The sequence below is a fragment of the Chiloscyllium plagiosum genome, unplaced genomic scaffold (genome assembly GCF_037043375.1).
Source record: "Chiloscyllium plagiosum isolate Xiang-an unplaced genomic scaffold, Cpla_swu_hap1 HiC_scaffold_3, whole genome shotgun sequence".
Classification (NCBI taxonomy): domain Eukaryota; kingdom Metazoa; phylum Chordata; class Chondrichthyes; order Orectolobiformes; family Hemiscylliidae; genus Chiloscyllium; species Chiloscyllium plagiosum.
The window spans coordinates 39,406,106-39,429,278 of NW_028270141.1; the positions used below are offsets into that span (position 1 = coordinate 39,406,106).

At 39.9% G+C, this 23,173-nt stretch overlaps 1 protein-coding gene across 3 annotated transcripts in view; it reads left to right on the plus strand.

Moving 5' to 3' along the window:
* The window catches only part of LOC122542503 (frizzled-3), a 107,832-nt gene that overhangs the window by 14,603 nt on the left and 70,056 nt on the right, over positions 1–23,173 (plus strand). Inside the window, exons 2-3 of one of the 3 annotated variants that reach the window (XM_043680304.2) lie at positions 111–146; positions 3,822–4,393. In XM_043680304.2, the coding sequence (XP_043536239.1) occupies positions 4,199–4,393 (195 nt within the window). In that variant the 5' untranslated portion in view covers positions 111–146; positions 3,822–4,198. Of the gene's footprint in view, positions 1–110; positions 147–3,821; positions 4,394–23,173 lie in introns of those variants that run through there. The other 2 variants (XM_043680324.2, XM_087978530.1) reach the window with 2 other exon arrangements.

Genomic DNA, 23,173 nt, shown 5'->3' on the forward strand with positions numbered 1-23,173 from the left:
TTCCAGCATCTGCAGCATTTTGCTTTTGTATGAGGTTAATGCAAGTTTGTTTTTATTCAAACGTGACTAACGGTACACTGAATAGCATGATCTAAATCTTGTCTTTGCAGATGCTACTGGAAGATTTCACTTGCATCATGCTTCAGGTATGCTTAATGCTGCCCTGCCACTTGTAGAATCAGAGTTGTACAGCATGGAAACAGATCCTTCGACCCAACTTGTCCATGCCAACCAGATATTCCTAAATTAATCCAGTCCCATCTCCTGTCATTTGGCCCATATGCCTATAAATTATTTCTATTTGTGTACGCATCCAGACGCCTTTTATTGTACCAGCCTCCACCACTTCCTCTGGCAGCTCGTTCCATGCATGCACCACCCACTGCGTGAAAAAGTTGCCCCTTAAGTCCCTTTTTAGTCTTTCTGCTCTCGCCTTAAACCAATGCCCTCTAGTTTTGGACTCGCCCATCCTGGGAAAAAGACTTTGGTTAGTAACCCTATCCATGCCCCTCATGATTTTATAAACTTCTATAAGGTCACCCCTCATTATCCAATGCTCTGGGGAAAACTGCCCCAGCCTGTTCGGATTCTCCCTATAGCTCAAACCCTCCAAATCTGGCAGCATCCTGGTAAATCTTCTTCAAGCCATTTCAAGATTCACAACACCCTTCCAAAGGCAGGAGGACCAGAATTGCACGTAGTATTCCAAAAGTGGCCTAACCAATGTCCTGTACAGCTGCAACATGACTTCCCAACTTCTGTACTCCATGCAGCAACCAATAGAGGCAAACAAACCAACCGCTGCCTTCACTATCCTATTTACCTGTGACTCCACTTGAAAGGAACTGTGAACTTGCACTTCAAGGTCTCTGTTCACCAATACTCCCCAGGACCTTACCATTAAGTGTATAAGTCCTGCTCTGATTTTCCTGTCCAAAATGCAGCACCTCGCATTTAACTAAATTAAATTCAATTTGCCATTCCTCGGCCCATTGGCACATCTGATCAGGATCCTATTGTACTGAGGTAACCTTCTTTGCTGTCCACTACACTTTCAATTTTGGTGTCATCTGCAAACATACTACTTCCAGAAAACGTTATTTATATACCTGTAATGTCTGATGCAATATATAATCAGTTTAGTCACAGTGAAGACTTATGTTACTGCATAACTTTTCTTTGCTGTGTGCTGTCTGAAGTAGGATCTTTCATTGAGATAGTAATCACAGCCTTGAGATAACTGATTAATTTTACAAATCTGTGTTGGGACTATTGTAGTGGGTAGACATAAACAAAAGATACTGTATGTAGAGAGGAGTTGGCTTGCTGGTAATATCACTGGGCTAATAATCCATACCATCTGTCTAATTCTCTGGAGATATGGGTTCAAACCCCACTGTGGCAGATGATAAAACTTGCGTTGTATAAAATCTGGAATTTATTATTGAAAAGCTAGTCTAACGGTGACAATGTAGCCATTGAGTATCATTGTAAAAACCCATCTTGTTCACTTGTTATTTAGGGAAGGAAATCTGCCATGCATACCAGGTCTGCCCTGTATAAACCTTCACCCTCACAGCAGTGTGGTTCACTCAATTGTCCCTAAATGTCATAGCAAATGCCTCAGTTAAATCAAACCACTACAAAGCTTAAAGAATTGAATCCAGCGTTGACGTAAGCATCTGAAACAACAATGGCAAACACAACCCTGTCTCAGCCATCACCATCACTGGGCATATCCTGTCCCATTGGCAGGATGGACCCATCACTGGTGGCTTCACAACTGGCATACAATTGGAATGGAGCTCTCCCGGGAGCCCATGACAATGACTGTGGAGTCTCTAAATTTTCATAGCATCAGATTCAATATGTGCAAGGAAATCTCTTATTGATTTCTACCTACTATGCACGTTGCAAGTTCATGTTGCATACTACTTGGAAGAAGCACTTAACCAAGGGCACAAAATGGACTCTGGATGGACGACTTCACCATCCCGTAACCAAGAGTAGTTTGGTAGCATCACGACTGACTGAGTTGGCCGAATTCTAAAGGACATAGTGCTAGATTGTGCCAGCGCGCAGTCCACCACACAGTCCTTGTGGAGATGAAGTCCCATCTTCACATTAAGAGCACCATTATGTGTTAGGGCATTACCACGGTACTTTGAACACATCTCACATCTCAAAACTGGGCATCCATGAGGCATTGTGGGTGATCAGTCGCAGCAACAGCAGAATTGTAGCCTCGTGCTTGGTATATTCCCAACTCTACTATTACCATCAAAGCTAGGAGATCAACCTTGGTTCAATAAAGAGTGCAGAAGGGTATGCCAGGAACATGGCAGATCTTAAAAATGAGGTGACAACTTAAGCTATGGTAAGACAATTTGCAGTACTATCCATGCCCTAACCAATCTGTTCCAAAATAGCTACAGCACTGGCATCTCGCTGACAAAATGAATAATTGCCCACATATGCTTTGTACACAAAGCAGGACAAATTCAAACCAGCCTTCTAATCTTACCTCAATCATCCCCAAAATGATGGAAGAGTTAGTTGACAGTGTTATCAAGCAGCAGTTGCAAAAGAATAAACTACTCAGTTTAGGTTCCGTCCTGGCTACTTTGATCTCATTACAGCCTTAGTTCAAACATGAGCAGAAGTGCTGACTCCACAGGTCAGGTGATACTGTGCTTGACATCAAGGTAACATTTCACTGCATATGGCATCGAGGAACTTCACTCATTGTGTATTGGGGAAATCTCTGCTGGTTGGAGGTTGTTCATCTCCACCCCAGAAAAACATGAGAGGAGCTTCTCAGGATATTTTTAAACATCCCCTTCAGCTGTGTTTTGATGCATTTCTGGAGCAGGTGGGACTTGAACCCAAGCTGTCTGGCTCAAGGGTGGGGGTACTGGGCTTAATACATGTTCTTTTGTCTTGTACCATTTTGTTGTCACAAATTTGTGGAAATGTGATTTTTTTTGTTAGATCTTATTTCTAATAAAGAGAAAATGCAGAAGCAGGTATGTAAAATGTTTGGGCTTTTGGTAAAAACTTGATTCCACAGTTTGCTCATGCCTGTATAATGGAGTGTTTGTAACTCAAATTGTTAAAAATCAAGCCAGTTAATTAATCTTTGGTTCGTACTCATCCCAGTATGACAGTAGAGGCACTACAGTTAGCTTTAAGTAATCTTCAGTTAGTTTCTTTTTTTAAAAATATTTGTTCATGGGATATGCACATCACTGGCTAGTCCAGCATTATTGTCTGTCCTAGAGAACAGTTGCTAGTCAACCACACTGCTGTAGAGTTACATGTAAACAAGATAAGGTTACCTTCCTAAATGACATTAGTGAACCAAATGGGTTTTTACAATAGTTGATAGATGTTACATCGTCACCATTAAACTAGATTTTTTTTTATTGAATTCAAATCTCATCATCTCCCATGGTGTGATTCAAACCCATTTTCTCAGAACATTAGCCAGGGGTTGTGGATTGCTACACCAGTGACTGTACCACTATGCCGCTGTATTGCTATTGATGAATGGTATTCTGATTATCATTGAGCATCTCTTGCTGGAAGTGTTTAAGTATGCTCAGTGCAGGTGCAGTCTGGTGCTCTTGTTTTGTCCATCCCATTTCTAATAACCTATCTGATGTAACCAAAGATACTTGCACAAAGAAACTGGTCCCTTGTGTTGGTTACTAGAGCACGACTGACACATGTAGGCCATACTAGAGAGAGAGGGAAATTGTTAATTTTAAACAGAACATGAAACCCTCTGGTAACAGTCTTGTTCGGTTTGTTGTTTATAGGTCACAAGAAAGCCCTGGAATTTGGGGAAGAATCTTCAGAAACAGAATGGGAGACATTGTGTGGGAATGTCGTTAATTAACTCAGACTGAGATGGACAACAAAATAAAGCTGTTGAATACCAGAATCTAAGTTTAGCAGTTTGTTAAGGAAGCAAAATTACTTTCTGTATGAGAAAAATGCTGAGAACTACTCCTGCTGAGATCCAGAAAGCCATGAGTGAAAGAGAGGTCAGATCAAGTTTCAGAGTTTTCAACGGAATGGTGGTTTGAGCAAGCTAACAAAGGAAATTTAAAAAACACAAACATTCAATCAGCAAACCTGTTTTTCTTCCTTCCATCAGCAAGAAAAGGAGTTTTTAGTGTTGAATATTGCTGTCATGGCTATGACCGTTGGAGAGATGTTGTGGACACTTTGTGCATTGTCTGTTCTTTTGGGACGGGGTGGTGGCCACAGTATGTTTGCTTGTGAACCCATTTCCCTGAGAATGTGCCGTGACCTGCCTTACAATATGACATTTATGCCAAATCTCCTGAATCACTATGACCAGCAAACTGCAGCCCTGGCTATGGAGGTAAGCTGATTTTCTGCTCTTGCTGATACGACATAGTGAACATGGTATATTTCTGATGTTAATGTACTTTTGTTTTTTTAAAAAAACTTAACTTCATAACCCAGCTGAGACCAGTACATTGTCCCAACTTTAACACTCTGGACATGAAGTAATAATTAGCATATAAGCCTTGGACTTATTTTCCCTTTATATACTTGCTTACGGCTGATGCAGACACAAAGAAGTTTTGGAATTTACTACAAATACTTTTATGTGGTGTCTTTGTGGTCAGTTCCAATAATGCAGAGGAAGTGGACCAATACATTCCTTTGCTTTTTTTCACAGAACAGCTATACATGCTGAAAACAAAAATAGAAATTGCTGCCAGAATTGCTGCATTTCTCCAGTATCTGTGGAGAAAAATCAGTATTAATATTTTGGGTCCAGAGAGCCATTCTAAAGAAGGGTAATTGGACCTGAAACAATAACTCTGCTTTTTTTGAACGTTTCTTCTGTGCTTTGCAGTTGAAGATTTAATTCAATCTTAGAATAGAACCGAAATAAATAATTTTCAGAATGAGAATTCAAAGTAAACTTTGGCAAAATAGAACAAAAATAATTGTAAATGATGAAAAGTTTAAATCAAAAACATAAAATGCCAGAATTGCGCAGAACATCAAAAAGAACAACAATTCAATGTTTCTCTTGGATCACATTCATCATCAGCTGAAAGGTACAGCCTCCGACTTTTAACTCTTGCTATTTTGCTGATTGACCTTGGTTTCAAAAGCAACATTTGTTTCAACTGGTGTCTGTTAAATTTAATGATCTCTGTTTTGTTGGAGCGTTTCCCACTCTGTTGGCTCCTACTGATATTAATCTTCTGTATGATTTATAATTTAGACTGTGAAGTGCTAGTTAGCCTTCGGCTGTCTTCTGTTACTAATTTTTTTTGGTCTTCCATTTCTGTCTCCCGTGAGACAAGTCCATCAAGTTTTTTTTTGCACCTGTGTGGTTGTCGTTTCAATTTACCTCATCTGATTCGGGCCATTCTGAGCCCTGCAGCATTCCCACAGACACTTTGTAAATGTAAAGGCAGATTGAAGCTGGTATTTTCTCCTAAGTATATCCCTTGGAGAATTATTCATATTTATGAATCTTAAAGCAAATATAGCTTGCATAAAAAAAAATTATGTTGAGCTCATTGAAGCGGTTTAGATTAGATTCCCTACATTGTGGAAACTGGCTCTTCGACCCAACAACTCCACACTGACTGTCCGAAGAGTAACCCACCCCCCTCTGACTAATGCACCTAACACTATGGATAATTTAACATGGCCAGTTCACCTGACCTGCACATCTTTGGAATGTGGGAGGAAATTGGAGCACCCGGAGGAAACCCACTCAGACACGTGGAGAATGTGCAAACTCCACACAGACAGTCACCCAAAGCTGGAATCGAACCTGGGACTCTGCCACTATGAGGCAGCAGTGCTAACCACTGAGCCACCATGCCGCCCCATGCACATAATTCATTTGAAGTTTAGATTTCCTACGTCAATGTCACGTGCACCATCTATCAAACCTGACTTTAAATGTTTATAATTTTTCAGCAGAGTCTAGATTAGAGTGGTGCTGGAAAAGCACATCAGATCAGGCAGCATCGGAGGAGTAAGAAAATCGACGTTTCGGGCAGGAACCCTCCATCAGGGCTTGATGAAGGGCTTTTGCCCGAAATGTCGATTTTCCTATGCCTCAGACGCTGCCTGACTTTCTGTGCTTTTCTAGCACCACTCTAATCTAGACTCTGATTTCCAGCATCTGCAGTCCTCACTTTTGCCTATAATTTCTCAGCAGTTTCTTCAACCTGGTGCAATATTTGAATTCGACCTTTCTCTAGCTAGTGGTGAGACTGATTTTTTTTTTAGCCTAATTTTCTAACCAACTTGTTCAGAAATGTTATTGGACACCTCTGGAGCAGGTGGGACTTGAACCCAGGCTTTCCAGTCCAGGAGTAGGGACACTGCCACTGTGCACAAGGGCCCTGCGGGTCAGACTAATTATCCCTTAACTTTGATGCTCAACAGCTGTCTGTGTCCTCTGAATCACTTCTGTGTAGTGAATTGCCTGATCTCTACTTCGATTTTTGTCACTTGGTATAACAGTGTTTGGGCATATAATGAATTGTAGGTATGAACTTTGGATTGTTGTGCTTTGGATCTGTAACTTATTTTGTTTAAATTAGTACTTAAGCTTTTGTGTTTTCAGTTCAGGGTTTATTTATCCTGCTTTATGAATGACACTTTTCTTCTTGAAAGTATGCTGTTGTTTTGAGGCAAGCTGTGGCTGAGTGTTGCAGTGAATTAGAACATCGCCCTGAGTTCAAATCTAATACCCTGTTATAAGTGACAGCTAAGTCCTAGTGCAACTTAAAGATGTTACGTATGTTGTCATGGCTTGGAGCCCTTTTGATCTATGTGAGTTTTAAAACCAAGCTGTGTCTAGTGGCTTGTGGGGGGAGAAAGCATAAGCTTGTAAGAACCTCAATGACAGGGAACTGTTGCTCAGCCCCTTGATATTTTCTACCCAACTTGCTTCGAGATGTTATCTCACACCCTGGTACAGGTGGGACTTGAACCTCGAGCTTCTGGCTCGGAAGTAGGGATACTACCACTGCACCAAAAGCACTTTTTGCTCAGCTCTTTTGAAAGACCCAGACTGGTTGAAATGCCTCTTTAGTGCCTCTTTAATGAGAAATGTACACAGCATTGAAATTTGTGACACATTGCAAGCTGTCAACTTTGAATTCTCTACTACTCTGACAATGAAATGGATGACACTTTGGATGAGAGATGTTAGAAGTGGGGTAGGAATGAACAATTGGTAAAATAGCTAAAGTTCACTGCTGATTTGCAGATGGATCAGCAGTCACTGTGGATGTTGTGACTATGCCTCAATAAATTGGCTGTAAAAGTATTTCAAATCCTGACTTTATGAAAGTCACGATAAATACTAATTCTTTTTCTTCTCTTATCTGGCTATTTATTAATTATTCTCTTTTTAGTATGTTCCTACTTTGAGATGATTGTCACCTGGGCCTTTAGTTAGAGATGTAATCAAATACAATTTGCAGTAGTGTCCTGTACCTGCTGAGATTGGTGATACCTAGGGGACCATTAATTTATGGTGATTAATGAGCAGTGCTGATAGCTAAACTGTGACAGCTGCTTTTCTATTCTGACACAATTAAATACAATTATTCCAAAACTAAATAGGAGGATAGTGTAAATCTTGTGTGGTGAAAAACCAGGCAGGTACAAGCCTATTGTGTGGAGAAGGAATGAATGTTAGTTTTTGAATTTTAGCATTTCTATTTATTTTGGAAAAAACTTAAATTTAAAAGTAATCCCTTTTATTCACCTCCTGATCATATTCTTCCCAGTGGAGAATTGACCCACTTTTCTGTTTGTTTTGATGCTTCTTTATATTGTACCCTGAAATGTTTAATTTTTTAATACATTACATAAGGGTTCTGCCAGTGTCGCTGTGTAATATAGTCCAGATTTACCAATGACCATTACTTCCACCAGGCTCCAGCTACCTTAGTTGGAAAGCGATTCATTTTGCATGGAAGTATGTATGCTGTGTAGAATAGTGCATTGATTAGTACATACATTGTACTGTTTTATTGTTTTGATTGGAAAATTACTGCAGTATTTAAACCTTTTAAAAAGCTTCATAACCAATCATTCACTTTTTCTTCGGTACAGTACTCGTTTAAGTTTATGCAACGTTCCAAAACCAAATTGCAGCCTCATCTTGAGCCCATAATGAATGTCTGTAATTGACATTAGGTTGTACATGCGATTCAGTTGGCTAGTAAGTTAACATTTGGGGAATTCAGGAAAGGCAATCAACATAGTTTAATCTGTAACAGCTGCAAGTTTGTCTACTGTGCCAACTCTAGAAGAGTTGGACCTAACTAATTAGGGAAAATACAAACAAAATGCTTTTTCACAGAAATAAACATGTAATAACCAGGACTGCAGCAGTTCTGGTATGAAATTTGTTGCCTATACTTAATATTAGCATGCTGTTACTGTGTAGATATTTCTGTTCGTAGTACAGATGTCTGTGGTACTTTATACTTTGTACTCCTTGACTTAAGTACATGCTTATTGAATGAATACACTGAGGCCAGAAGGACAGTAGGGAATAGAAAACAAAGATTTAGTGGGGATCTAATATGCTAACAGAATATTACTAGTTGAGAATAAATATTTAAGGTTGATAATAAATGGAATACTTCAGAAACATTATAATGGATAATGCCTGGGGAATGGAAAGAAAAATACTCTCTCAATGGGGAAAAGATCAATAGGTGCATGATGAATAGTTAAGCATCCCTTGTAGGGATGGATGACTATATTTGAGTACAAAGTTTTAGAGAAGCTAGTCAAAAAAAGGGAAAAAAAATGGAAGCAGATGTACGAGCAAAAAAAGCCTCCTGTTATATCAAGAGCAGAGTAATGGTGTAAGTTAATACTCTGAGAGACTAAACATAATAACTTTTTGTCCTCCTTATTGAAATGTCCTGTATCCCATAATGTAACAGTACACCAACCATGAATGCTGCGTTGAATTATTCTGAGCATTCACAGTTAATGGTAGTACCTTGTTCCAGAAGAATGCTTTGCAATCCGTTTCTGAGAAGGACAGGCAAATGCGTGTTGCATAGTGGTACATGACACCCATGGTATTTTTATTCAAATACTGATGCCATGGTCATATATTATTTGACCAGATATTAAACTTTAAAAATATATCTGATCCTAGACTATATGTGGTTTGCTTGCAGGAGTGATTCACCTCAAGAAATGATAAAGTAGGTTAGTGCAGTGTTGGTTATCACCATGAAAGTGGATTGTATTTTGAATAATTTTTGTATTTGGCTAATATTTTGTATTTTGCCTAATTAAGTGGATAATGTGCAACACTTGTAGGAGTGGATCAATATAATATCTGTATGTTTAAAAAGGATGAAAAATTTAATGCAGGCACACGTAGGTGTATTAAACCAAGTTTTGCCTGGCCAGAATAACTATTAGAGTAATATACTAGAATTGGACCAAATGAGGTTACCATGAAGAATTCTCCTCCTCAGCTTCTCTTATTGCCTGAGACATGGTGATCCTTGTCTTAAACAACAGCACAACAGTCTCTCTAATGAAAGAGCTGCTCAGTGGTCTCAGAACTATGATGATGTTACCTTTTACCAGGTTTTAGAAGAGGAAGGTCATGACCAAAAACTTTGAGATTGCATAAATTGGTGCAACTCTACAATCTAACTTAATTGTTCTCCAGAAGGTTTTTGGTCAGATCCTGTTTCTAAGATATCTGTTTAACTGGCGGTAGTTGAGCTCTGTGGAGCATGTTGCAAAGTGGAGGCAGGCCATCTAGCTAAACTAATTGATGTCTGTTTTAATCCTTTACTGGGTACGGGGTTAGCTAAAATACGGGGGAGTATGAGGGAGGTGGCACAGTAGATTGAATACTGATGAAGGAGAAAGTGAGGTCTGCAGACGCTGGAGATCAAAGCTGAAACTTTATTGCTGGAACAGCACAGCAGGTCAGGCAGCATCTAGGGAACAGAAGATTCGGGCACATGCCCTGAAGAAGGGCATGTGCCCGAAACGTCGAATCTTCTGTTCCCTAGATGCTGCCTGACCTGCTGTGCTGTTCCAGCAATAAAGTTTCAGCTGAATACTGATGAACGCAATACATGGAATAAAAATATGCAAAACCTCTTCAGCGAGTTAAACCTATTTAAGAATATGTAAACAAATGCTTTAATGATTGAATGGTCTAGACTCTTGAATCCTTGACTCATGCTGTAAATGTTAGGAATTTATTCTTCCTTTCTTCTCTAAAGTACAGGTTTGTGCTAAGGTTTTGTTCTATATACCCCACTGAGTTTGTGTCACTCAGTGAACATTGCTCATATGTGAGTTTCCATGCTGTTGGAAACTATTCGCAGGGGGAACATATATGCCTTCCAAACATGGTTTTATATTTTTAGTATTAAATAAATATGACTGAAGAATTCAACTAATGTGATAATTACATTGAGGAAAATCCATTTTTAATCACTGGTTCTTGCAAATTCATGGAGGGAAAGAAGCAGAAAATGCTGATACATCTTACACAGTGATATCCTGCACAAGTGTCCAAACTTTTATTTTCCTTTTTGTTAATTTTTACACAGCTCCGTGCACATTGCCTAATTTAAACCCTCATGTTTACTGATCTACATTGGATCTGGCTGAGCAATGCCTTGATTTCAAAACCCTCATTTTTGTTTTCAGATCCTTCAATGGCCTTGTTCCTCCCTGTCTTTGTAGTCTCCTTCAGCCTGTCAGTGCTCAGAGAAATCTGTGCTGTTCCAACTCAAGCCTCTTGAGTATATGCAGGTTGCTCTGCTATTGCTCTAAGCTCTGGCATTCCCTTCTTAAACCTATCCCTCTATTTCTCTTTCCTTTTTAAGGCAATCTTTAAAACCTATGTCTTTGGCAAAGCTTTTAGTCAGAGATCCTCCTATCTCCTATGTTAGTTAGCTCAGTATACTAAATGGCTTGTGATGTAGAATGCTGACATTAGCATCGGTTCAATTTTCACACAGGCTGAGGCTACCGCAAAGAACTCCCCTCCATGCATGGACAACTGATTAGCAAGGTTTTATCACATGAAACCCAGGAAGAACTACCTCATTGGCTTGAAGGAATGAGATGGGGTGTTTGTAGACGGTTCTTTTTTGAACTGAAGGGCTGTGATCAGTAATGTGCCACAAGGATCGGTGCTGGATCCAGTGCTTTTCATCATTTTATATAAATGATTTGAATGTGAATATAGGAAATATGGTGAGTATGTTTGCAGATGACACCAAAATTGGTGGTGTAGTGGACAGTGAAGAAGATTATCTGAGTACAACAGGATCTTGATCAGCTGGGCCAAGGAGTTGCAGATGGAATTTAATTTGGATAAATGGAAAGTGTTGCATTTTAGTCAGGCAAACCAGGACAGGACTTACATAATTAATGGTAGGGCTATAGGGAGTGTTGCCAAGCAAAGAGACCTAGGGATGCAGGTGCGTAGTTCATTGAAAGTGGAGTTGCAGATAGATAGGGTAGTAAAGAAGGCATTTGACAGACTTGCCTTCATTGGTCAGTGCAGTGAGTATAGCAGTTGTGACATCTTGTTGCGGCTATACAGGATGTTAGTGAGGCCACAGGCCACTTTTAGAATACTGCATAGAAATTCTTAAAATTCTTATGGAATACGAGGATGTAGAAGTTATGTAAAACTCTGGTTATACCCACTTGGAGTACCGTGAGAAGATCAGGGTACCACACTTTAGGAAAGAAATTGGAGGGAGAACAATTACGATACATGGATTTCAGGGGTTAAGTTATGAGGAGAGATTACACAAATTAGACCTGTTTGCTCCAGAATTTAAAAGGATTAGGGATGATCTGATCAAAGAGTTCAAGATATTAACAGGAAAAATAAAGAGTAGGTAAAGATAAATTATTTCCACTGGTTGACGATTCTTGAACTAGGAAGCATAGCCTGAGAATTAGGACCAGTTCATTCAGGAGAGTTGTTTGGAAGCACTTCCGACATACAAAGGATGGTTCAGGAGTCCCCCCGTACCCACGGGGGAAATGTTCCAGGACTTACCATGGAAACTTGAAACTGCGGATAGGAATGAAAATATTCATTCAATAGGAAACCTACCTTCCCATCAACCTCCTGATCCCTGGTTCCCTATAATATGTTCGGGGTGCAGTAATCCGCAAAAACGAGTCCGTGGGTACGAGAGTCGCTCTGTAGTTGTTTGGAACTGTCTTTCACAAATGGCAATGGATGCAGGATCAGTTGTTAGGTTTAAATCTGAAGTAAACAAATCTTTGTGAAGCAAAGGTATGAGGGATATGGGTCAAAGGCAAGTATACGAGTCAGGCACTGATCAGCCACGATCTCATTGAATGGCAGAACAGCTCAAGGGGCCTAATGGTGTACTCCTGTTCTTGTATTTCCCATGCCTTTGAACTGAGTGACTTTCTCGGCCATACCTGAGAACTGTTGAGTCAGCTACAATGTTGAGAGTCTGGAGTCACATAGACCAAACCGGTAAGCTTGACATATTTCATAAAGGACAAATCCAAAGTTGAAAGTAATTATAATAATTACAGTACCTGTCATAAAAAATGCATTTTTATGACAGCCACCTATGACGGGTACTTTAAGTATTACTATTATTGCTTTCAACTTCGGATTTGTAAACTGAATTTAAATTTTGCAGATTTGTTATTGAGAGATTTGGACCCATGGCCCCAGATCATTAACCTGGGTCTACGTTTTTAAGACACAAATGGAGTACAGGAAAAAAATAGGCGTTATTGTCAAATTAGAATGGGGCCATTCAGGAGTGAACACAACAAGCACTTCACCTGAAGAGGAGTGGAAGTTTGGAATTTTGTTTCCCAAAGGATTAGCTGAAGTCTTTCAGAGCTGAAATTGATAGGTTACTGTCAAATGTAAAGGACTTAAGATTCAAACTAATTATAATCATTTTGAATGGCAGGGAGAAGATTGAGGGCTACCCTGTCTTTTTCGAAGAAATAAAATATTAATTGTTGAACCCAAGATCTTAACCAAAAAAATCAGTATTTCTGTGTTTATTTGCTGTTTTAGATAAGCAAAGGTATTTACTTAGTTCCTTATGAAATATTTTCAAAACTTTATTCTCCATTAGCCAACTTGGCAATGAGATCAGAGCGTATTAAATAACTGGTTATTTTATTTTTTAGATACAAGTTCATGAGAGAAAGCCAAGAGTATCAAAACTGTTCTGACTTACTTGACTTTACTTGCAAATTCCCCCTTTTACTGTCTTGTTGAATTAAATGTTATGAGCCCTTGCATGTTTCCGTAGATCTATTGATGTGTGACTGACTGCTGATACTATAAAGGATCCTCACAGTGAGACCGTTTAAAGAAAACAAGCAAAAGAAAACTCTTATTTAATTGTGTATTGCAGGTTTAAAAATCGTACTGAGGTTTTTTTTTATTGCAGTGATTATACAAGAATGCACCTACAAGTCCACACTGTCAGGACTTGTCTAGTTCTTTAACTTGAAACAAATCCTTGAATCGCAAGTCTACAGTTATGAACTTGGATTTTATATGATAGTGCTTGTGCTGCTAAGAACTGGATGATGGATGATATCCTGCTCTTAGTTGCAAAAACAGACCTAAAAGAATAGGTGGGGAAAAATGAGCCCCCATTTCATTCCTAGTGGATTAGCTGGATCTTTCTCCTTTTATATTTGATAAATAAAATCTAGCACTTTAGTTAAAACTATATCATAGCTTAGAGCATCCCAAAACCAGTTTTCATAGCAAAGCCATTTTACATGCACAGAAAGGACCCAAACAGCAGTCAGTTGAAGAACCAGTGAATCTGTTCTTAGTGGTATTAACTGGAGGAGGGATGACGATCACTCCCCCCAAATAAACAGGAGAAGGCCTTGAGTTGCATCTTATCTGATATATATATATATATATAGTATAGTACTCAGCTTGTACTGAAGAGCTGACCTGGATCATGTACTCAAATCTTGAAGTGGCTACATCCCTTTCTCCCAGCGAATCACAACATTACTAACTGAACCAAGCTCACACTTAAATCTTGTGCAGTTTTGCATAGACAAGCCAAGTCCCCTGTGAATCTAAATTTCTATCTTTTATTCACTGTTTGGTTTAGTGTAGTTTAATTATTTAACAATAAAATCTTAATTTCAATTATTGTTTACTGAGAAATACATAAGACATTATTCCTTTGTCCTTTCTGAAGCTGAAAAATATCTCATTAGTCTTGGATTGAAACTTGACATGATTGTATTAAAGGCAAAAATATTATACAGAAGCAGAAATCTGTAAGATACTGCAGAGTACAATAGTCAAGACTTCAGTATGTATGAACCTGTCCTTTTACTCCAAACCTGTAGAGTGCAACAGTTCTTAACTATTCTTAGTAAGTACTTATTCTTAGTACTGTCTTTGCAAGGTTCTGACTCTGCATATGCCCCTTTTCCATCCATCCCAGGATGGATGTGTAATGAATAGAAATAACCATCAAACAAGCCATTGCTTCTACGACCATAACTAACCTCATCTCCTCTGTAGATTACCCACTTCCCCCACCAAACAGCTCTCCGCCTCATAGTCTCCCAACCCATGCAGCCTGCCTGTACCTTATTCCCAAAATCCATGGACTAAACTGCCTGGACAGACCCATTGTTTTAGGGTGTTCCTTCCCCCACAATGTACTTCTTCCTACCTTGACTTTTTTTTTCTCTTGTCCAGTCCCTTCCCACTTACATCCCAAATTCTTTTGACAATCGTTTCAGTTTCTAAATTCCAGTTTGCTGGCACCAGCCACATCTCTCACCATGGACTGCAACCTCTCTACATGTCCAGCCCCCCCCATCATGATAGACTGAGGGGTCTCTGTTTCTTCCTTGAAAGAAGGCCTGAATTGTCCTTATCCGTCACCACTCACCTTTGCTGGCGAAGCTCGTCTGCACTCCAAACCAATTTCTCCTTACTTCATCTCACTTTCTTCAGGTCAAAGGTATGTCCATGAGTACCCATATGGGACCCAGTTATGCCTGTCTTTTTGCGGCTTATGTGGCACATTCCTTGATACAGCCACCCTCTGGTCCCTTCCCACAGCTCTTTCTCTGGTACGTTGTTGACATCATTGGTGCTGCTTTCCTTGATCATCCAAAATTGAAATAATTTATTAATTTTGCTTCCAGTTAACATCCTGCCTAGTTCATTTTTGACTCCCTCCCCTTCCTTGTCATCTTGGTTTCCATTTGTAGGGATAGGCTGGCCACCGATTTCCGTCATCATTTCTGCCACCTCCAAACGGACCCCACCACCAGGGATATATTTCCCTCCCCTCCCCTATCAGCGTTCCGAAAAGACTACTCCCTCCGTGACTCCCTCGTCAGGTCCACACCCCCCACCAACCCAACCTCCACTCCCGGCACCTTCCCCTGCAACCGCAAGAAATGCAAAACTTGCGCCCACACCTCTTTCCCCCCCCCCCCCCCACCCCCCTCCCCTTACTTCCCTCCAAGGCCCCAAGGGATCCTTCCATATCCGCCACCTGCACCTCCACACACATCATTTACTGCATCCGCTGCACCCGATGTGGCCTCCCCTATATTGGGGAGACAGGCTGCCTACTTGCGGAACGTTTCAGAGAATGCCTCTGGGACACCCGGACCAACCACCCCGAGGCTCAACATTTCAACTCCCCCTTCCACTCCACCAAGGACATGCAGGTCCTTGGACTCCTCCATCGCCAGACCATAGCATCTTCCGCCTAGGAACCCTCAAACCACAAGGGATGAACTCAGATTTCTCCAGTTTCCTCATTTCCCCTCCCCCCACCTTGTCTCAGTCTCAACCCTCGAACTCAGCACCACCTTCCTAACCTGCAATCTTCTTCCTGACCTCTCTGTCCCCACCCCCACTCCGGCCTATCACCCTCACCTTTACCTCCTTCCATCTATTGCATTTCCAACGCCCCTCCCCCAAGTCCCTCCTCCCTACCTTTTATCTTAGCCTGCTTGGCACACCTTCCTCATTCCTGAAGAAGGGCTCATGCCTGAAACGTCGATTCTCCTGCTCCTTGGATGCTGACCTGCACTTTTCCAGCAACATATTTTCAGCTCTGATCTCCAGCATCTGCAGTCCTCACTTTCTCCTGGCCACCGATTTCCACAGTTATCTTGACTATGCAAACTCTCAACTTGCTTCCTGCAAAAGACTCTATTCCATTCTCCCTGTTTCTCTATCTCCATCCCATCAGTTCTGAAAATGCCAACTTCCGCAGGAAGCCTCAACCAAGGATTCTTCACCGTGGTTGACAAGGCACTCAGTTGTGTTCAATACATTTCCACACTTTTGCCTTCACCCCTTCTCTTTCTTAACTCAAGACTTGCAGGGTCCTCTGATTTCCCCCTGCCTCCCAAGCCTCCTTTTCAAATGATCATAACTTGCTATTTCCACCACCTCCACTGGGGTGCAACCCCAGTCAAACATTTCCTTTCCCTTGTCAGTATTCCGCAGGGACCATTATCTCTGGACACCTTGGCCCACTTCTCTGTTCACAACACCACCCTACATCTTTCATGGCACCTTTTCATGCAATTGCAGAACACCTGCTTGTTTTAACTGCTCCCTTCTCATTATCCAAGCTGTAGACATACCTTCCAGGCGAAGCAGTGATTTACTTGTACTTCTTTCAATCTAATCTACTGTGTTTACTGCTCACATTATGGTCTCCTGTACACTGAGGAAACAAAATGAAGATTGGATGACCACTTTAGAAAATGCCTGCACCCTACATATAAAAATGACCCTGAACTTTCAGTTGCCTGTCACTTCACACCATATTCCCAGGCCAGTATATCTGTCTCAAGCTCACTGCAGTGCTCACACAAGCTGGAGTAACAATACCTCCTTTTCCTTACAGGCTTCAGGACTTGTCATTAAGATTAACAATTTTGTTACCCACCTTCAGACCCCTAGGTCCTCTTTTGTATGGGTTGCTCCCAGCACAGCCAGCCTATTTTCCACCACGCTTACATCCCATCAGCCAGCATTTATTTTCATTTCAGGATATCACAAGCAATCCCTTTGCTTCCCTCTTTGGACATCTTCTCTGTATTCTCTTGACTCCCTGTCCTGCAGCCCGTTTCAGCATTTGACCACACTTTTCCAAGTGCTTTTAGTTCTGACAAAGGATCACTGGACATGAAACCTTAACTCTGTTTCTCTCTGTATAGTTGCTGCGAGACGCTGTTGAATTTCTTCAGTGCTTTCTGTTCTTGTTTCAGATTTTTAACATTCACAGTTCTTTGCTTTATGTTTACACACACAATCCTTTTACAGTGTCTCTTGTTTTCTTTTTTTAATTAGCAGCATTTAAATAGAATAATACAACAAACCATGTCTGTCCAAACTGGACAACAGCTTTTGTGTGATATGACCATTGAGCCCTGACAGGCCAGCCTTTTTTATTCTCTTGTCCTGTTTGAATTTTGTAAGCCTAGTGGATTAAATAAAACTGTGTTTCTACTATGTTCCCTTCCTATTGCATTATTCCAAAATTCATTAGTTTGAAAAACTTAAAATTGCATATTACTAGAAATAGTAATTTAAATTTTATTTTATTCCAAGAACTTCCTTTGATGTACCTATTTGGGCCACACCAATGATAGATACTAATTGCTGAATTAATGGTCCAGGTGAAGATCTTTACTCAGCAGTGTTTGCATGAACTTTAACTATTAAAACTAAGCTAGTTGTAAAATGGGAACCATTGCTCTCAAAATGAATTTGGAAAATTAGTCTAAAGAGAATTCTGTGTGAACAGATGGTGGAAGGAATTTTGAGTAGTGAATCATAGATATAAAACAACAAACATAGATTTAGGATACACGTTTACGTTGAATATACATGAACGAAAGCTCAATACAAGCAACAAGTCATATGTGTTGGTCCCAAAACAGATATTTCACATATCCACCCAGGAAGGACAGCTTACTGTGACAAGTTTTGTAATTTTATCAGACTAAAATAAAGTATTAGTTGTAATACAAAGATAATTGTACTTCTGCAAAATGGCATTAGAAAGTAAAATTAATGGTATATTGCAAAAGAATCAACAGGAGTGAATGGCACATTTAAAAGGTTTTAAAATTATTTGTTCATGGGATGTGGGTGTTGCTGGCTGGGCCAGCATCTATTAACTGCACTCTGGACAATTAGCCTGGTTAAGAGTCATCAACATTTTTGGGGGCCTTGAGTAATATGTAGGCCAGTCCAGGTAGAGATGTTAGATTTACTTTCCTAATGGGCATTAATGGATCAGATAGAGTTTTGCAGCAATTGGCAATGGTTATGTGGGCACCATCACTTTAGCCTTTCTTTTATTCCAAATTTTTATTGAATTTAAATTTCAGCATCTATTCCCAGAGCATTAGTTTGATGTTCTACCACCGCCTCAGAGGATTAAGTAGGTAAACAAATTCTGCTGTTTAGGTGTTCTAATCAATCTGTTCAGAAATGTTAGATAACTTCAGGAGCATGTGAAACTTGAACCCAAGTTAGAGCACTAGCTTTCGGAGCACTGCTCTTTCTTCAGTTGATTTTGTGTACCTTTCCAAATCTCCTCATAACAGTTGTCCATCTGACTGTGATATAAATATAAGCATTTCATCATGAAAAGTAAGCATTTATTGCTACTTTACACGTGGAACTTGTCTAAAATACATTTGAAGTGGAGCAAAATAGCTTCTAGACCTGATAGGATAAGGGCAATAACCCTTGTACTTAACTTCCAAAAAATGCTGGGAAATTCTGTATATGCTCCAAATTGAAATTAAAATCTTGAATGAAAATATTGACAAATTATTTGTATTTCTTTGTTACAAACTATTAAGAACTTTGAGTTGTTTTTACTGAAGTGTAATAAGTTATGAAGAGGCAGTTGAATGAATTGATATCCAAATGTACTTGCATTTATGTAACATCCTCCAAATCCACAGGACTTCCCATATAAAAAATTACTTTTGAAATAGATTTAAAGTAGACAAATGCAATAAATGATAATTGAACAGATTGATAATGGTGATATTTGAATGGCACTGTGAGAAAGCTTCCTGTTTTTCAACGATGTCCAAACACATTCTATGCTCAAATCCTATAATTGTATTTGAACCTAAAACTTTTTAAGTCATTGAGCAGGGATGGTAACACCTGAGCCAAATTGGTAGATACCTGATGGTCACTTGCCTAAGTTTTAATTCTAGAGTTGCTGAAGGAAGGAATTTTCCAATGGAGAATTGTTTATTTCACAAATCTTTTTAATATGCAATCCTGGCAGTAGCCTTTGCAGGTTAGCAGCCGAGGTGACATTGTTCATTTTGAGAGATGGTATTTTGCAACTGTAGAGCAGGACAAGAGTTGGGTAAACTTCCTTTAGCTGATTATTTTGAAGCTATCTGCCTCTTGGGTCTCAGATGAGTGAACTATACACATGTTCATGAGAGGAGACTCACCTAATTAAACTCTTGCTCAATGGACAACCAGTTAAATACATAATTAGATGGTTCTTTATGCACATCTGTTACATTAATAATGTTCTCAGTTCAAATTGACAGGGTTTCAATAATCTGTGCTTAAAGATGCTTGAAACTACATTTTTTTTGGACAATAGATCAGTCAAACTAGTTCAGGCTGGTTAGGCTTCTTAAATACCGAAGCAATTAATCTCCAGCATTTCGTTTCATTGAAGACCTGTCCATTTTAGTTGGTATAAATTAAGGTGTATTTTACTTCTTTGAATTCAAATTTTTATCCTCCTTGTTCTAAGTCAGCCTTATGGGATTAAGGATAACTTGTCTCCATTATATTGTAAGAATTCTAGGAGGGTACTTCTATAGTCAACCATTGCATATGTGTGCTTACATACATGTTTAACTTAAGTATGCATAGCATGGAAATATGCAACATGGTAGCATTGAATGCAACTTTTTGCGTTGGAGGGGATGAGTTTGAAAGTAGGAAAAGGTAATTAACTAAACAGGATGGTGATGTACTCAAACCCTGCTGCCTCCTCTCTACCAGGATTAAGGTCTTGAGCCCCCTGAGATGAGGAGGAAGATCTAATCAAGCAACTAGACATCAAACAAAGGATTGCCATCATACGCCTCTTCTTCCTCCCCACCCTTTTCACCTTTGCATTGGTCCATCTGCAATCTCTGATTTTGTCCTCTGGCTGGCATCTCCCACTAGGTAGGAGTTCTGTTCCTAGAGATAAGGAAAGGTCTGGCATTGGCGTCACCAGTACCTGTTTGGCATGTAATTTGGCAGGAGGAGACAGCGCAGATCTCTCATCAGCTCTCCAGCTGACTGATGAAACAGCAACACCTCGAGATTCTGCCTTTTCTGTTAGACCTCCACTGCATTACGGTGCTGTAGAATGTTGACATGTGTGGCTATTTCTAACTTCAACATATCCATGAAAGGAAGTATCAAGAGAAAACCATGAACTCTATGAAGGGAAGGGAGTGAGCTGCTGTTTATTTTATGAAGTTGCTTCCCTAGCTAGTGAATTTGCCATTTGTCATAAAAAAACAGAATTTGTGGACAAGACTGGTGGCAAAGACCTGCAATTAATTTTTAGCATGTGCAGAATACGTTTGTAAATGACAGTCTGGAAAGCTTCAATATTGGGGGAAAGAATCTTTCAACAGATCAATAATGATAAAAAAGAATTGCTAGGTTGGAAAGTCATGATTTTTCCAAACTTTATATAATGAGCATGTTTTTTTTCTCGTGCCTCTCTTGCTGTTGTAGGCACAAGTGAAATTTAAGGCACAAAGAAAAATATGGGTGCTATTCCTGTAGGTTTTACATGTTGCAACAACATTATAAATTATCTCTAGACAGTGGTGCCAATAGGTTGTGAACAACCAAGGAGAGAAATATGAAGTTGGGAAATTGTATTTTTCAGGCAATTTCCATTTCTTTTTAAAAAAAAAAGCATTTTCTGATATTTTATAGGTACTATAGGACTTAATTGTGTTGTTTTCTGCCATAATATGTTAAATCACTTCAGACGTCACAACTTCCTTTTGATGCGCTGTCACTCTTGTTCATTAGGAGTATGATGAAAGATGATATTGAAAGTTAGTCTCAATGATCTGGTGCCAAAAGCTATGAATTGATGTAATTCAACTTAAGTAGTAAGAAATATATTTAAAGAAGTATTTGAAATTGTATGTAAAATGTTATTCCTCTAAGAACCTTCAAGGTTTTAATGCAATCAATGTTTAGAAAACTTAAAATTCACACATCTGGAATTTGTATTTTGAATTTGTGTTCAGAGAAAGTAACCTTGTCATAAGACATTTCTTTTATTCTAGTCTGCAAGTTTTCTCCCTATGAGTTGTATAACTCCTTTTAAACCAGGTTTCTTAGGCAATTGAGTGTTTTGGAGAGAACTATATTTGCAGCATTGTAAATTGTATACTCTGGAGCATAATTCATTAGATAAATACAAAATTTTGACTAAATTTCAACTTTTCTTTCCTTTGACGATCTTCATTTGCCAAGTTGAAATCAGTGCATCCAGTTAGAAATCTGAAAATATTATAGCAGAAACTGCAGAATGTCATTACTTTTTTTTTATTCACTTGTAGGATGTGAATGTCACTGACTGACCAGCATTTATTGCCTTTAAGAAGATGGCGATGAGATGCTGCATTGAACTGTTTCAATCCATGTGCTGTAGGTAAACCCACAATACCGTTTAGGAGGGAATGACAAGATTTTAACCCGTGACAGTGCAGGAACGTGATACATTCTCATGTCAGGATAGAGAGTGGCTTGGAGGGAAACTTGCTGTTGATGGTGTTCCTATGCATTTGTTGCTGTTGATGTTCTAGACGGACGTGGTTGTGGGTTTGGAAGGTCCTGTCCATTTGTAATGTTTTTCTTTAAAAGATGGTTTTGCGCAATGGCCCTGTAAGCCTTGTTTTTGTGTAAGGGCTTTAGGGCCCTGGGGCAACCTTGCAATGTCACAGAGCTGCTTCCTTGAGTGTGTAAATAGTACAAATTGGGCAGAGTTAGTTAGATTGAAGCTGAAAGATCATCAGAATGTACATTACAATAAATATAACAATATGCTGTGAACCTGCGAGATCTGATGATCGTGTATTTTTAAAATGGCTTTAACATGCAAGAACTAGGAAATAGTGAGGACTGCAGATGCTGGAGAAGCCACAATCGATGAAGTGTGGCGCTCAAAAGCACAGCAGGTCAGGCAGCATCTGAGGAGCAAGAGAGTTGGTTTCAGGCTTAAACCTTCATCAGGACTGGGGTAGGGAATGGGACTGAGAAGTAAATGGGGGTGGGGATAGGGCTGGGGGAAAGGTATTTAGAATGGTGATAGGTGAAGGTATGAGGTAATTGTGATAGGTCAGTGAGAAATGTGGAGTAGAAGGACATAGGACAGGTCGGCCAAAGCGGAGGGTTGAATCTGGGATGGGGTGGTAATTTCCCCTCCCCTGTTATCAACAATGCCCTCAAATTCATTGTCTCCATTTCCCGCACCTTGCCCTTGAATCCCACCACTCCTCAACCACAACAATGAGTAGAATGTCCCTGTCCTCACATTCCACCCCACTAATCTCCAAATCCAGCATATCATTCTCCATCATTTTTGCCGTCTACAGACAGACCCCACCACCAAAAATCTATATTTCTCACCCCATCCCTATCTGCATTCCACAGTGACTCCCTTGTAAGGTCCACACTCCCCTCCAACCTATTCTCCACACCTGGCACCTTTAGCTGCTGCTGTAAGAGGTGCAAAACCTGCATCCACATCTCAGTCCAAGGCCCCAAAGGATCATTCCAAATCCAGCAGAGCTTTACTTGCATAACCTCGAACCTTATTTCCTGCATCTGTTGCTCTTGATGTGGTCTCCTCTACATTGGAGAGACCAAGCGCAACCTCGCAAAATTGGTCAGGGAACATCTCTGGTCCATATGCACCAACCAACCCCACCTTCCTGTAGCCATCCCTTTCAACTCCCCAATGACATGTCCACTTTCAGCCTAATCTCCACCAATTAAATAAGGCCACCTGCA